Source organism: Acomys minous, assembly GCF_964271855.1.
Source record: "Acomys minous genome assembly, chromosome: 19".
In the NCBI taxonomy this organism is placed as follows: Eukaryota; Metazoa; Chordata; class Mammalia; order Rodentia; family Muridae; genus Acomys; species Acomys minous.
Window position 1 is genome coordinate 6,971,599 of NC_140499.1, and position 16,632 is coordinate 6,988,230.

Sequence of the window (16,632 nt, forward strand, 5' to 3'; positions counted from 1 at the left end):
AAGCAGAGTGTTACGAGTCTAACAGGAGCAAGGGAATCTTGGATCATAAGACCCAAGACTCTGTTTTTGTAGACAGCACAGATGATCATAGAGGCCATGTGAAGTCACTGAGGAATGGACCAAGCAATGACTAAGTTCAACTAGGGTACTTAATTTAAAATCTGCTTAAGGAGAGCTCATAAGTCAATACTGTAAAAATGGCTAGTCTGCTAAAGCCAACCCACAGACTAATTGGCATCACCATAAAATTTCAATCCTTCACAGAATAGAAACAAGCAAACTTAAACTGCATAAGGAAGCACAAAAGATCCCAATAGACAAAGCAATCCTGAGAACAAAGAAGGCCATACCTGATTTCAAAAGCATACATAAACACCAAGCAGCCTCTGTAGAAAATGTTGCTGGGAACACTACATAGTCACATGTAGAAAAAGGCAACTAGATCTTCTCTCTAACCTTGTATGAAAAGCAATTCCAAATGGATCCAATGCCTTAATGCAAGACCTGTAACCCTGCTACTGTTAGAGGGGAAATTAGAGGAAAGATTTTAAGGTATTAGCATACACAAGCACTTCCGTCAGGACTCCACTCAACAGGGCCAATAACTAACAAGAGGGACTTCATGAGATTTAAAAGCTTCTCACAGCACATCCTGAAGCAAGCAAGTGAAGAGACAAGACAGGCTACAGAATGGTAGAAAACCCTCCCTCCCTATAAACCTGATAAAACTAATATTTAAAATATACAAGGAACTCAAGCTGCATCACAAGAAACCAAATGGCCCAATCAATAAACCAACTACTGAAATGAACAGGTAATCCTTAAAAGAACAAATACAAACAGCAAATTAAACATGAAAATGTGTTCAGTGTTACTAGCCATCCAACAAACCTACATCTGAGATTCCATCTCTCCCAAGTCTGAATAGCAGCCATCAAGAAAAGAAATAACAACAAATGCTGGTGAGGATTTGGACAAGGGGGAAGCCTTACGCACTGCTAGTAGGAATGGAAAATGGTTCAGACTCTATGGAAATCAGTATGGGGATTACAAAAACAAGGCAACAACAGACAACAACAAAAATACTAAGAAAAGAACTACCATATGACCCAGCTATACCATTTCCCAGGATTTACCCCCAAAGCCTCCAAGGCAACACATCACAGAGACACTGGCACATCAGTGTTTATAGCAGCACTCTCCATACTAGCTAAGTTATGCACCAAGCTTTTCCAAACAACAGGGGGATAGATAAAAAAAAGGGGGGGCTATATTTGCACATTGGATTTTTGCAGGAAAATGAATGTGACTGGATGTAATCATACTAAGTTGGGTCAGTCTCAGAGTGACAAATATCACGTTTTTTTCTTGTTTCTGAGTTCTAGAGATCAGGATACATAAAACCAGGTGAATAGATGATGACATGAAAAAAGAGACAAATTTGGGGACAGGGGAATTCAAAAGAGACAAGGAGGAGGAGATCCAAGACGATGGTGCCTATCACACATTGCTTCTGAGGACAACCAGGACTGTGCAGCAACCTAAAGACCAAACTGAGAACTACAAAACACCAGTGCTTCAGATTCTCAGGTGATTTGGATCCACACTGTATGGAGCATGGGTGGGTCCATCGCACCACTGGCCACTGACCTAACCCACAAAAAAAGTCCTGTGGGACAAGCCACCTTAGCCACCATCTTGAGGACTGTGAGGCATCCACACAGCTTTGGGCCCTCTTTGCCTGTCTGCTACTTACCAGATCTGGGACACAGAGCAAACAGGCAGAACTAAGTCCTGGCACTGGCCACAATCTACATTAGCTGCAATCCCAAGAAAAAGTGGGGGTTGGGGTACACAAGCAACTTTGGATTTGAATCTCTCTCTGCCCACCAACTGCTTACCAACCCAGCACATCTGGATCACAGAGCAAATAGGAAGAGCCCTGCCATCTCAAAAAGGCCTGTGGAGAACTGGAGCAGCTTTGGGCTCACCCCCCCCCCGCAGCTACTTACCTGCCTGGCCCATCTGTGACACAGAGCATACAGGCAGAGTTGAGTCGCGGCACCAGCCACAGAGCATCTTCAGGTTCAGACTTCTTTCTGCCCACCTGAAGCCTACTGGTCTGAAGCAGCTAGGACACAGAGCAGAGAGGCAGAGCTGAGTTCTGCGCAGGCCACACTCTACATTAGCTGCCATTGCATAAGCAGCTTTGGGTGCAGATCTCTCTCTGCCCCCCACCCAGTTGCCTACCAGCCTAGCCCATGTGGAACACAGAGCATAAAAGCAGAGCCCTGCCATCTCAAGAAGGTCTGTGAGCTGCATGGGGATCCAATCCTCCTCAGCCCTGCCCCCAGCTGCTTACCAGCCTGGCCCATTTGGACCCAAAGAAGATAGGCAGAATTGAATCTGACATGGGCCACAACTCACATTTGCTACCATCCCAAGAATACCTGTGGGGCACCTGAGCAGCTTTGGGCTTAGAAATCTATCAGCCTACTCTTCTCCTGCCTGACCCAACTGGGATTCAGACAGAGAACCCAGCTGAACTGAACTAGGTACAGGCTTCAATGCCCACTGTCCACCATCCTGAGGAGTCCTCTGCCGAGCCCTAGCAAACAGTCTTCAGCTTGGAACTCTCCTTACTTCCTCCCAACCTGCCTGGCCCATGTGGGACACAGACAGTGACCCCATTGGAGAAACTCTAGGCCTGCTAACAGATGCCTAAAGGCCAGGGCAAGAAGACTAGCAACAAACCTGAGAGCCATATTACACCATCAGAAACCAGTGATCCTACCACAGAAAGCCCCGGAGATATGACCACCCACAAAGTGAAAGAAGACGACTTTCAATCTGAAGTGATTGAAGTGATAGAAGCCTTGAAAGAGGAAACTAAATCACTCAAAGAAACACTGGAAAATACATTTAGACAGATGAAGGAATTTAATAAATCCTCTAAAGAATTACAGGAAAATTCAAGACCTAAAGAGGGAACTAGAAGCAAAAAAAAACAAAAACAAAAAAACAACAACAACAACAAAAACACAAGTTGAGGCAATCTTAAGTTTGGAAACAAGGAAAAGAACAGGAACGACAGACATAAGCAACACCAACCAAATACAAGAGATAGAAGAGAGAATCTCAAATGTGGAAGATACCATCGAAATTACTGATACACCAATGAAAGAAAACATTAAAACTAAAAAGTTTCTAACACAAAACATCCAAGAAATCTGGGAAACTATGGGGAAAAAAACAAGCTTAGACAGATATGAATAGAAGGAGGAGAAGACTTCAAGCTCCAAGACCCAGAAAATATTTTCAACATAATCATAGAACAAAAGATACAAGGAGCACTAAGTGGGGTACGGGGAATGTAGGGAATGTTCAGAGTGTGGCATATACCCATATGAAAACTGCCTATTAATGTTCTCAAAATACGAGGTTGGTAATGATATAATTTGTTTGTTGGGTTCTCTCCCACTGTTACACAGTTCCAATCTGTTGATTTTCTTATTGGTTGTAGATAGTCTTATTGTCAGGGAACTTCTTATTCTTATAAATATATATGGGCTTTTCATATAATATGTTTTTGTGCTATTTTCAGAAAAAAATGAGGCAGCTGTAGACACACATTTTTCAAATTCCAAGTCTCTTTTAGAAGGGATAATTGTAGAAAATAATATACTCCCTTTAAATTTTGAAATGGCTCTTTTAAAAACGTGATACAAGTATGGTTGTGGCATATTTAAAACAGGAAGCTCAGCAGGAGGGCAAAGTCCTGGCGAGAACAGTATGTGAGCAAACATAATTTAAAGAAACTTTTTACACAGCTGAATTTGTCTCATGTCACCTGCAATCCGGAGGTAAGAATGCTTCTCTGGGGAATCTGAGATGCCTCTTACTGCTAAAGGATTTTGCCAGGATTGGGAGAAGAAAGGAGTGTGTCCAGTTTGCAGTGCTTCTTATGAAAGTAATTCAGTATAGGTGGGTTAGTGCATTTTAAAAAATATTTTTGGATCTGATTGGCAGGACAGAACCTATGAACTGGGCTGGGAACTACAGACCACAAGACCTGGTGAGAGGGGTCTACACAGTACAGAGCACAAGTAGGTCTGACCTCAGGCCATCCAATTAGTCCATGGAGGATGGGTGCCCGGGCCCCAGAGTCTGGATGCATACCCGCCTGCATACTGCATCTGGGCTCTATATTTCAGACTCTGTATCTGAGACTAAACTGTAGGCAGTGAAGCAACAGCATCTGCATCTGCTGGCTAGGGGAGAACATGGAAGAATGGGTGTATCTGATATCAGACCACCCTGCCAGTCCACCAAAAGCCCAGGGTCTAGTGGATGCCCTCAGGGTCTTCAAACCACAGGCACACACAGACTATCGGGCAGTACCTGCTCCCCCCACCTCTCTAACTGAACTGTGAGGTACAGAGCACCAGCATCAGTGTCTGCTGGCCCAGGGTACAGCGCACAGTATGGATGTTGGATAGATTTGATTTCTGAATATCCCACTGGTCCATGGAGGGCCCCAGGGCCCAGACAGGGGATCCAGACAGCTGTGGACAGCCAAAGCCCAGCCAAACACTGCAGGCTAAGGTGGAACCTGCACTCTCTGGCAGACTAAACCAAGGCCCCAGAACGTGAGCAGGCACAGGCACTTACACAGAAGCCTAGCAAAATGCCAAAGCTAGCATTTGGTACTCAACTATCTGGCAAACTGAACCAAGGCCCCAGGGTCCCAGTGACCGTTAGCAGGGTATCCAAAGCCCAGCCAAATGGAGTATAATAACTTGTACCTACACTCTCTTGGACTGAACTTTGGGCTGCAGGGCATCAGCATCAGTCTCTGCTGGCCCAGTGGGGAGCCCAGTGTGTAGAGCAAAGTCCTGTGGAGCTAAACCCAGGTCACCTGCCTGATCCAGAGAAGGGATTCCTGATCCCCATGGTGAGGGATCTCAATCTATACACACTCACCAACGATCTGCTCTCAACAGCCACTGAAGGACACCAGAAAATACCACCCAATGTCAGAAACAGCAAGATGACTAAAGGCCGGTGTAAAAAACACAAACAACAAAAACCAAAATAATAAGGCATCTCCAGAACCCAGTCATCCCAAAGAAATCAACCCTGGAAACTCAAACACAACTGAAGCACAAAGAAAATGATCTCAAATCCTTAATAATAAAGATGATAATGGAGGAAACAAATAAAATCCATAAACAAATACAGGAAGGTACAGCCAAACAGATTGATGACCTTAGAGAGGCCATGATAGAAGCCTATAGAAAGGAAATTAAGAAATCACTGAAAGAAATTCAGGAAAATGCAAATCAGATGAAGGAAATCAAAGTTCAAGATCTAAAGATGAAAATGGAAACAATGATAAAAACACAGACATAAGAAAGCTGGGAATAAAAGAATTTAGAAAAGAAAACAGGAACAAAATTCAAAAGATGGAGCAAAGAATCTTGGAGGTAGAAGGTATAATAGAAGAATTTGATGCAACCATCAAAAAAAAGTTAAATCTGAAAAATTCCTGACACAAAACATCCAAGAAATCAAGGAAACCATGAAAAGACAAAATGTAAATATAATAGGAGTGGAGGAAAGAGAAAATGGATGGGACTAGAAATTATCATAATGAGTGAATTAACCCAGAAGCAGACTCATATGGTATATCATCACTTATAATTGGGCACTAGCCCAAAGGGGATGTCCCACAAAAGTCTTCACTTACCAGGAGATTGGGATAGATGTGAGGACATCCTACTGAGACTTGGGTAAAAGAAATATAGGAGATGGAGAAATAGAAGGACCCAGAGGGTCCTATAAACCTACAAGAAGAACATTGTGATGGCTGTATCAGGGCCCAGGTGGGTCTGCTCAAACTATTGCACTAACCAAGGACAATACAAGTAGTAAACATCGAACCCCTACTCTAATCTAGCCAAAGGACAGGACATTCTCCACAGTTATGTGGAGAGCAGGGACTGACTCTGACATGAACTCTGGTGCTCCATATTTGACCACCTCCCCTTGGTGGTGAGGCCTGATGGCACTCAAAGAAAGAATAAGCAGGCTACCAAGATGAGACTTGGTAGCCTATGACCATATAGTAGGGGAGGAGGTCCCCCTCAGTCATAGACCTAGGGGAGAGGAATAGGGTGAAAGCGGGAGGGAGGGAGGAATGGGAGGACACAAGTGATGGGATAACAATTGAGTTGTAATCTGAATAAATTAATAAAATTACATTTTAAATTAAAAAATGAAAGAAAGAGAAAATGAAGATGAAATCAGTAGATGGAAAGATCTCCCTTGTTCATGGATCGGGAGAATTAAGATAGTAAAAATAGCCATCTTACCAAAAGCAATATATGGATTCAGTGCAATACCTATCAACATACATACACAATTTTTAAAAGACGTATAAGGAGCAGTTCAGAACTACATACGGAAAAACAAAAAGCGCAGGATAGCTAAAATAACCCTGTACAATAAAAGATCCTCCAGTGGCATCTCCATCCCTTATCTCAAGCTGTACTATGGAGAAACAGAAAAAAAAACCATGGTACTGGCATAGCAATAGGCTGGTTGATCAATAAAATTGAATCAAAGACCCAGAAATAAATCCATACACCTATGGGCACTTGATTTTTGACATAGAAGCCAAATCTATACAATGGAAAATGGATAGCATCTTCAACAACTGGTGCTGGTCTAACTGGATGTCTACATTTAGAAAAATGCAAGTAGACTCATATTTAAAACCATGCACAAAATTCAAGTCCAAGTGGATTAAAGGCCTCAACATAAAACAAGATACACTAAATCTGTTAGAAGAAAAAGTGGGGAAGTGCCTTCAACTCATTAGCACAGGAGACAACTTCCTGAATAGAATACCAACAGCCCAGACACTAAGGTCAACAATTAATAAATGGGACCTCATGAGGCTGAGAAGCTTCTGTAAGGCAAAGGACACTGTAAACAGAACAAAGCAACAACCTACAGACTGTCAACAGTCTAATATCCAAAATATGTAAAGAACTCAAGAAATTAAACACCACCAAACCAAATAACACAATTGAGAAATGGGGTTCAGAGCTAAACAGAGAATCCTCAACACAGGAATATAGAATGGCTGAGAAACACTTAAAGAAAAGCTCAACGTCCTTAGTCATCAGAGAAATGCAAATCAAAACGGCTCTGAGATTCCATCTTACACCCATCAGAACGGTTAAGGTGAAAAACGCAAGTGACAGCACATGCTGGCTAGGATGTGAAGAAAGACGAACAATTTTTCATTGCTGATGGGAGGGCAAATTTGTACAGCCACTTTGGAAATCAGTCTGGTACTTTCTCAGAAAAATAGGAATAGTTCTACCCCAAGACCCAGCTTTACCACTCCTGGGCATATACAACTGAAAGATGCTCCACCAGACAAGGACATTTGCTCAACTGTGGTCACAGCAGCCTTATTTGTAATAGCCAGAATCTGGAAACAACCTAGATGTCCCTCAGTCAAAAAATGAATAAAGAAACTGTGGTACATTTACACTATGGAGTATTACTCAGCTATGAAAAACAAGGAAATCTTGAAATTTGCACACAAATGGATGGAACTCTAAATTATTATCCTGAGTGAGTTAACCCAGACCCAGAAAGACACACATGGTATATACTCACTTATAATTGAATACTAGCCCAACATGAATGCCCTCTGTGAGTCTTCACTCAGCAGGGGGTTGGGGCAGATGCTGTGACTTGCTATTGGGACTCCAAGGAACAGTGGTATGGAATAACGGGGAGATAGAAGGACCCATAGGGTCCAGAAACCATACAAGAATAGCATCAAGGCTGGTGGATATGGACTTGGGGGGCCTACACAAACTGCTTTACCAACCAAGGACAATGCATGCAGTATACACATACCCTCTATTCAGATCTAGCCAATGGATAGCACATTCTCCACACTTGTATAGAAAGTGGGGACTAACTCTGACATGAACTCTGGTGCCCCCTATTTGGCCACTTGCCCTTTTGTGGGGAAGCCTGGTGGCACTCAGAGGAAGGGGAAGTAGACTATCCAGATGAGACCTGATAGGCTGTGATCAGACTGTGAGGGAGGAGGTCCCATTCTGTCACAGGCCTAGGGGAGGGGAATGGGGTGAGAGAAGGAGGGAGGGGGGAACAGGAAGATATAAGTGAGCGGATAAGAACTGGGATGTAATCTGAATAAATTATTTTAAAAATAAATACATATAGAAATTTTAAAAAGGAAAAAATAATTTTGTATAAATTGGTCACCAATATCTACCCATTAGTAGACTGGTTATAATGCCGTACCTAAGAATTTGATTTTCTAAGTCAAGTAGCAAAAATGACACCTTGAAAAGCAGACTTTTATTTTTATCTTATGCCAGGTTTGGGGCACAGGTGGCTGTTTACAAACTTTCTTCAGTTAATTGGATTTCTTAATGTGAAATAGTATTTTCAAAACTAATTAAATTGTGTTCTAATGAATATTTAAGACTAAAATATGTTGTCTTTGCTGTACAGTATATAGATTCTTAAATCATCCATAAGGTAATTATATTTTTTACATTCTCAAAAAAATCTTATGTCGTTATTGCTGCTAAGTGGGTCGTTTGCTTCCTCTCAGGCCATGATTGAAGAAGCCATCACCAGAGCCGAGGCTTTCTCAGTTATGTACACACCCTTTGCAACAAAAATAAGGGATGATAAAATAGAAAAAGTGAAAGAGGTGTTCATGAAAACTCATCCTGCCTATGTGGAGTGGATCTACACAGGTAAGTGTATAGTCCTCACAAGGCTCTGGTGCCATGGCAACCAGCTCAGTGTCCTTTCTGGCTTGTTTGTTGTTTCTACTTACAGGTGTAAGCTTTAATCTAAAAACCTCAAAGGTAAACTTACTTTTAAAACTTTAAGTAATGCTATTGTTTCAACACAATCTGCCTTGTATAGTCACAATTTTAAACTTTTTAAGGAGTAAATCTAGAAGTTCTTAAGGTTTTAAAAGAACAAAATAGTAAAGACGTATGACAGAAAAGTAAACTTCACTTCCTCCCCCCCCCCTTTCCCTGCCCCTCTGTATTCACAGCAATTAGTGTTTTCCTGAAGATGGTAATTTTTTTCATCAATGACTGCTGCTTGTATTTCCTGTTCACCATCCACCACAGTGTCTCTCTCTCTCTCTCTCTCTCTCTCTCTCTCTCTCTCTCTCTCTCTCTCTCTCTCTCTCTCTCCCTCCGTGTGTATGTGTGTGTGTGTGTGTGTGTGTGTGTGTGTGTGTGTGTGTGTGTGTGTGTCTTAGATAACCAAGGTGTGGTAATTTTATGTAGGTATGGCCCCCATATGTTTGACTGCTTGGCCATAGGGAGTGATACTATTAGGACCTGGGGCCTTACTGGAGGAGGTAGGTCACAGTGGAGGTGTAGCTTTGAGGTCTTAAATGTTCAATCTACACCCACTGTGAAACATATCCAGTCTCCTCCTGGCTACCTACAGATTACAATGCAGAACTCTCAGCCCCTCCTCCAGCACCGTGTCTGCCTCACACCACCATGCTTATTGCCATGATGATAGTGGGCTAAATCTCTGAAACTGCAAGGCAGCCCCAATTAATTTTTTTCATTTATAAGAGTTATCGCACGCCTTTAATCCCAGCACTCAGGAGGCAGAGGCAAGAGGATCGCTGTGAGTTCGAGGCCAGCTTGGTCTACAAAGTGAGTCCAGGTTGGCCAAGGCTACACAGAGAAACCCTGTCTCGAAAAACCAAAAAAAAAAAAAAAAGTTATCATGGTCATGGTGTCTCTTCGCAGCAATAAAACCCTAACTCAGACACAAGGGTACCTGCTTTCACTACTTTCTTAAGGGAGAAGAGGTTTCTTTCAGCCAGTGTGGTGGCAGCATGCTCTGCGATGCGGTTTTCACATGAGGAAGCAGGAAGAGCTAGGGTCAGAGGTGGGGTGTTCTGTAACCCTCGGGGCCTTCCTTCCCTCTCAGAGCTACACTCCACATCCTAATAGCTTCGCAGCCTCCCAAAACAGCACCACCGGACGGAGACCACGCACTCAAGCACACAGTCCTGTGGAGGATGGCTCACATCACAGCAGTGTGTCGAAGGACAAAGCAATGGGATTATGCCTTTCTCTATTTTTCATGTTGAAAGTCTCCTGCTTTTGCTCATCATTCCAAAATAAATTTCCTATTCACTATGCACCAAGTGTCGTTTTGGATTCAAAGGAATTTTATGAACCCACACTAAACAAAAATCTGCTCAGCAAGGATTACAAGATGAAGCAAGACTTCCAAAAGCATGCACCTGGTGTCCGCAGCCTCAAATTAAGAAATAATCCTTGCTCTTCCTGATCTCTGGGGCTGACTCATTGATTTATGGGATTAATAACAAGACTATTATTGATCACATTTCAAGAATCAGCACTGTATACTTGTTCTCTTGTTGTTCTCATAATTTATGGGGAAAGATGATCTACATTAGAAACAAAGAACCCTCTGCAGGTCCCTTGCAAGAAGGGTGACAGCAGGCCTCTGATGCGAGGCTGGTCCTGGACCTTGAGCTTCTATAAATTTCTGGTTTTCATCAATAAAGTTCCTCTGGGACTTCAGAGAAAATATGATAAATCCAACTATTGACACGTGAATCATAAGTCCCTACAGGGTGAATTTGAAAAGAAAAAGAGGCCGGGTGGTGGTGGCGCACACCTTTAATCCCAGCACTTGGGAGACAGAGGCAGGCGATCGCTGTGAGTTCAAGGCCAGCCTGATCTACAAAGTGAGTCCAGGACAGTCAAGGCAACATAGAGAAACCCTGTCTCGGAAAAAAAAAAGAGGAACTAAATGCCTATGTCATGTTCTGATGACTGTTGGTACTGTTTAGTGAGTCTGAGCACTCTCTTAAGCATTCAACCAAGGGTCAGCAAAAATGGCTTTGTAGGAAAAAGCACTCCTCACAAGCCTGACAACCTGACTTCCGGGTCCCCAGAACCTATATAGAAGCTAGACACAGCAGTAAGCAGCTGACATCCCAGCCCTCCTATGATGAGATGGGAGGTGACAAGAGGAGCCCCAGGGAGCATCCAAGCCAGCTAGCCTGGAGTGCTGAGTAAGCATCGAACAAGAACAACTCTGCCTCAAGCAAGATGATCAGAGAAGACTGACAACCATGATTGTCCTCATGTATCCACACATGTGCTGTGAGAGCTCTCTCTCTCTCTCTCTCTCTCTCTCTCTCTCTCTCTCTTTCTCACACACACACACACACACACACACACACACACATACACACACACTTAAAATTAAAATTTTAAAGTAAGATTAAAACACAAAAGAAAAAAGTATAGTTTTAAAACTCTGTTTTAAAAAACTGTTAATATTTCTCAGAACTTAGACTTGGTTACTTGCTATAATTCTTTTCATTATTTCATTGCATTTCAAGACTTTTCTTTTTTTAAAGGGCGGGGTCGCTGATAGCACATAAAAGTTTTGCCTACTTATCACCTTGGAAAACTGAATCCAATTCAGCTGCTTTTATTCTAATGTCATAAAAACAGAGGGGGGTTCATCGAGATTGCCAATTTGCCAATTTCTCTTCTGGTGGAATTAGTTTAGTTATATTTAACCCATTTCCCAGAGAAGTCATGACGATTAATTAATACTTAGGAAGCATCATTGCCACTGAGAGTTTAAAAACAATAATAACATTAATGAGCCAGACCCGCGTCTCCTATAACTCCATCAAACCTGTTATCAAGATGAATTATGATCCGTTGGCAAGACAATTCGCGCTAAAGAATCTTACGCTTTCTAAGAGAAGATAATTACACATCACTAATGACTGTTTCTATTATTTTGAATCACTAATTGCTAGCATATGACAGTGTGATATGAGCGCCCAGAGTGGAAAGACAAAGCATGTCAAGGGTGTGTGAGGTAGGGAAGGCAGCTTAGAATGTAAATTTCTTTAGGGCTACTAAAGCTCTTTGCCTCTGTGGGAGCTGAGTAAACAGTAAACAAGATGACGATGGTTTGGTGACATCATTTGCCTCTGGGGCAAAAACCCAGGGTTCCCCCCCCCAAAAAAAAACTATCATCTAGGATTAGGGTGAAACAACTATTAGTAGTCTACTCCTAGAGGTAATGCAGTTTTGAGGCATGACTTCATTTTTTTTTCAGATTTAAAAAAATATTTATTTTATATTTTACATATACCTTTATATTATTCCACATATACACAATAAACTACCTATAGCAAGAATAACCATGATGCAATCAGTAATTATATAGATGTTACATTCTTAGTGTTTTGTCCATATGTATTTGACAGCCTTGAAGAAAACCTTCTTTCCTGTCTTGGTGCATCTAAAATTCTGAACGTAAATCATTATCTATCATATGTCATCATTATCAACCTAAAACATCTATCTAGACCTAAAAACATCTTAATCCGTAAACAACTAAGCCTCATTGTAAAACTAAGCTACCTGGTCTTCAACCCCATCAGAGACTTGAGATGGAATAAACTTGATTACTTGAGTATGCCGGGAGTGCAGGTTAGTAGCTTTCCAAGTGAGAAGATTATCAGAGACAGTTTTCTACCTGAATAGTAACCCAAGACTCTCTATTATGTTGGAGCATCTTCTTCAGCCTTCTGGCCCAATATAGCTGACAGACATATTAGTGAGGCAGGAACTACTGAAGACTTGCTTACCTGAGGCGTGACTTCTTTAATCCCAGCACCTTCGAGATGAGTGTGGGTACAGAGCACAAAAGAGGAAAGGCCCCTTCAACACCTAGACACCGTGTGTGTGTGTGTGTGTGTGTGTGTGTGTGTGTGTGTGTGTGTATGTGTGTGTGTGTGTAATTTTTTTTTGAGACAGACTCTCACTGTCTAACCCTGGCGTCCTGCAGCTGGCCTCACTCTTGGAGCAAACCACCTACCTGCCTTTGGTTCCCAAGGGCTTAAATGCCACCATGACCAGATATTGATAGAATAGAAGACCTTTTGCCCCATTGGTCATTTACTTGCTCACATATTTCAACATACATTTGTGCACCAGCTATGACTTTACAGTCACACAAAGATAAGTGACAACAAAAGCTAGATCACCACACCCTACCACTGTGCTTTAGTCCTCACTCACTCACCCAGTTCTAATGACTGAAAAAAACATTTTCTTTCATGTGCAACCAATACTATCTTCAACACTCAATATTTTCATGTGTTCTTCTCTTTATTTACCACCTAAATGTCTGTGTGTGTGTGTGTGTGTGTGTCTGTGTGTGTGTGTGCGTGCACGCATGCACATATGTGCACAGTGTGGGTATATGTATGTATGTATGTATGTATATGTGAAAGTATGTGCATTGGAGTGTCTGCATGCAAAGAGATGTGTGCAAGTGTGCATACATCTTGGTAGGTGTGTGCCTCAGGTGTTGTTCCTCAGGAGCCACCCACCTTGTTTTGAGAGTCTCAGCAGACAGGCTAAGATGGATGGTCAATGTGCCCCATAGGTTTTCCTGTCTCTTCCTCCACAAAGCTGGGGTTTCGAGTGAGTATCACCATATGTGGCTTTTTAAAGGGATCAAGAGCCAGGTCCTTGTGCTCGCATAGCATGGGCTTTATCCATAAACCCCCCTTGTTAATATGTGTTTACTATATGCCAGATATTAAAACAAGTACACACACTTCAACTTGACATTCACCTTTCCACAGGCAGCTAAGAAACACACTTGCAACCACCCACCCAAGGTCTCTCTTTCTTGCTATTTTGAAGTTTTTATTCCAGGAAAAAAAAAGAGAAAGAAAAAGAAAAACACTCAGAGGAAGGATAGCAGGCTACCAAGAAGAGACTTGATACCCTATGAGCATATACAGGGGGAGGAAGTCCCCCTCAGTCACAATCATAGGGGAGGGGAGTAAGGGGAAAATGGAAGAGAGGGAAGAATGGGAGGATACAAGGGATGGGATAACAATTTAGATGTAGTATGAATAAATTAATAAAATATATTAAGAAAGAAAGAAAAGAAAAGAAAGAAAATCTGAAGGTTTTCTAAAATTGAGAAACAGTCTGAGGAAATACAATGGATAAAGCTCATGTGAGTCTCAGATGAAGGGGGTACCTAGCGAAGCACTTGTTATCTAGAGCAGTTATCATTAAAACCTGGAGACTAGCACACTGGGTAGAGCCAGTGGAGGCTGGCAGGCAGACCCCACCTCAGAAACTCTGCTCACTTTCCTGGAGCCTACCTGGGACAGAGCGCCTCACTCCCTGGTCATGGCAATGCAGCAAGGCCAGCCGCAGTTGGCAGAGGTGACCATGAGCAGCAAAGTCCCCCTCCCTCCCCAGCCACCAGCATGTTTGCTTTAACCAGTCTTCTTTGTAAGATATTTCTACATTAAATAGGAGGAAGGTATAAATGTAATTAAATCTAAAATAATTTTTGAATTTAAGTCTAGGTTTTCATTTTTCTGAGTGAACCAATTAAGTGAGAAATGAGTTTGGCAGTGATATACCATGAAAAACTCACCTTTTATGGAAGATGTTAATATTCCTCTGGTCATCTCTGTTTTTTATATTATTATTTTTATTACATTATTATTATTATTATTATTATTATTATTATTATTATTATTATTATTATTATTATTATTATAGCTAGGTTTGTAGGCTCTCCAGGCTCCAGTGTGTATCAGCATTCAGGCACATCCTTTTCTAGTGTGGACCCACCAAAATCTTCAAGCCATTTTACAATAGAGCTTCATTGTATTGTGTTTCATGGAGGAAAAATTACTGATATTTTTATAGCATAGCTATCCATTTTTCTTATTTAAGAAAACATCTACTTTGATTCATGTGGTGTAGTCGGGGTACATAAAACAAATAATAATTCACCAGCCCTGGAATTATTATGCTTTCATTTATAAAGATTTTACTTGTGATTTTTATTCATATATTCCAATGAAATAATGCAATTCCATGCAGTTTTTATTCTTGCATGGCTGTATTTTAATAATAATAAAGTAATACAATAAGCATACCCTGTCTCCTCTTGATGAAAATATCAAGATTTATTTGCTAAATAAATAAATATTCAGTAATAGATCTGTGTTTAGCCATGTTTAATAGAAAAGTTTTGTGGATCAGATATCAATTACTTTAACACTTAAGTGGGTAGAGTCATATTTTGTCTTTCTTGTGCACTGTAACTCCCAGGAGTAAATACGTATGTTCAGAGGAATAATATATTGTTTTTAAATAGACCTTTAAAAATTGCTGCTCACTGGAATTTATAAGTTTGTTTTTGCCCAGCCATCATTTACTAGTAAGGATAATATATTCGTGTTTTCTCTAAAACATAAAGTCAGAAATTCCTCTTTTCTTTATTCCTTCCTTAAATCATATAATTTTATCATGATAAAGAAGTTTCTAAATCAGATGCCTTCCTCTTTGGAACCAGCTTTTACAAATGGAAAAAGTTATGTAATTAAAGAGCTCTCTCACCCCCAACATTGTTGGGAAAGTGTTATAGCCAAGTTTGTGTTCAGGAAGACAAATCCACTGATATTCCTACAAAATCTTCCACAGACTCAAAGAGCCATTCCTAAAGTAAAGGCACAGCTCATAAACAGGCTGCAAGTCCTCACTGTTGACACAGAATGCTCTCTCCCCAGGGTGAAGTGGTGTTCAGGCATCGCTGTGTGTTTCCCAACCCCAGTTCATGTGCCTGCTGCAGCCCCAGCACCCCAGCGTCCTGGTTGTTTGTTTGTTTGTTTGTTTGTGACGCTTGTCTACCCTCCCAAGCCTCACCTAGGCTCCAGCACTGCTTACCTAATACATTTCCTTATGCTCTCCAAGCAAAAAGAAAGTCATCAGCCAATGGTCCAAAAATAAGTCAAAGTAATATAAGCATTTACTATGTCTCTAAAGAACGCCAGATGGCATGGGGCATGGTGGCACAGCTGGCCCAGGCTGCCCAACTGGAGCAGATGTAAATTACAGGTATTGTATCTATAGTACTCAGAAAAATTATATAAAAAAGCAGCTACCACCAAAGACTGCTTCTCACTGTACGTTCTCTAGACACACCCCTCAAATGTACACATAGGGCAGCTCCCTGCCAGCGTCGGACTTCAGGCCTTATCAGTTTTTCAGGTGGCAAAGCCCCTAGACATGCAGAGCCTGTCTTAGCTGGCGTGGAAGCCACGTGGTAAACACCTATAGCAATTTCTTCTGACCAACCTAACCTATTTACATCTCCGACCACTGCTAGCTAAGAAACCAGGCAGCTGACCATTTGGACCCATTGTCTGGCACTATTTTGAGGGAGACAGGCACGAGTGTCTACTCACCATATTCAGAGCTGATAACAGACCAAAGTAAGGCTGCCACCAAAGCCCACCTTGGTGAACTGGTGAGTCTTAGTTGGTGTACTTGCATGAATGTAGGTAGCGGGTTACCTGAAGGAACAAAACTGACTCAAAGACAGCTGTGTCACCAAAGCCCACCCCAGAATGGGAAAGGAAAGTGCAGGAGAGCGCACTGCACAGCCTGCAGGCAGCTCAGCAGACCAGAGAGAGTG

The 16,632-nt window shown here is 41.8% G+C and overlaps 1 protein-coding gene across 3 annotated transcripts in view; it reads left to right on the top strand.

Moving 5' to 3' along the window:
- Nucleotides 1–16,632, top strand: part of SPATA16 (spermatogenesis associated 16) — a 324,224-nt gene that overhangs the window by 234,942 nt on the left and 72,650 nt on the right. For all 3 annotated transcript variants that reach the window (XM_084769323.1, XM_084769325.1, XM_084769324.1), the window contains one exon: nt 8,672–8,819. In XM_084769323.1, coding sequence (XP_084625449.1) covers nt 8,672–8,819 — 148 coding nt within the window. The remainder of the gene's footprint in view (nt 1–8,671; nt 8,820–16,632) is intronic.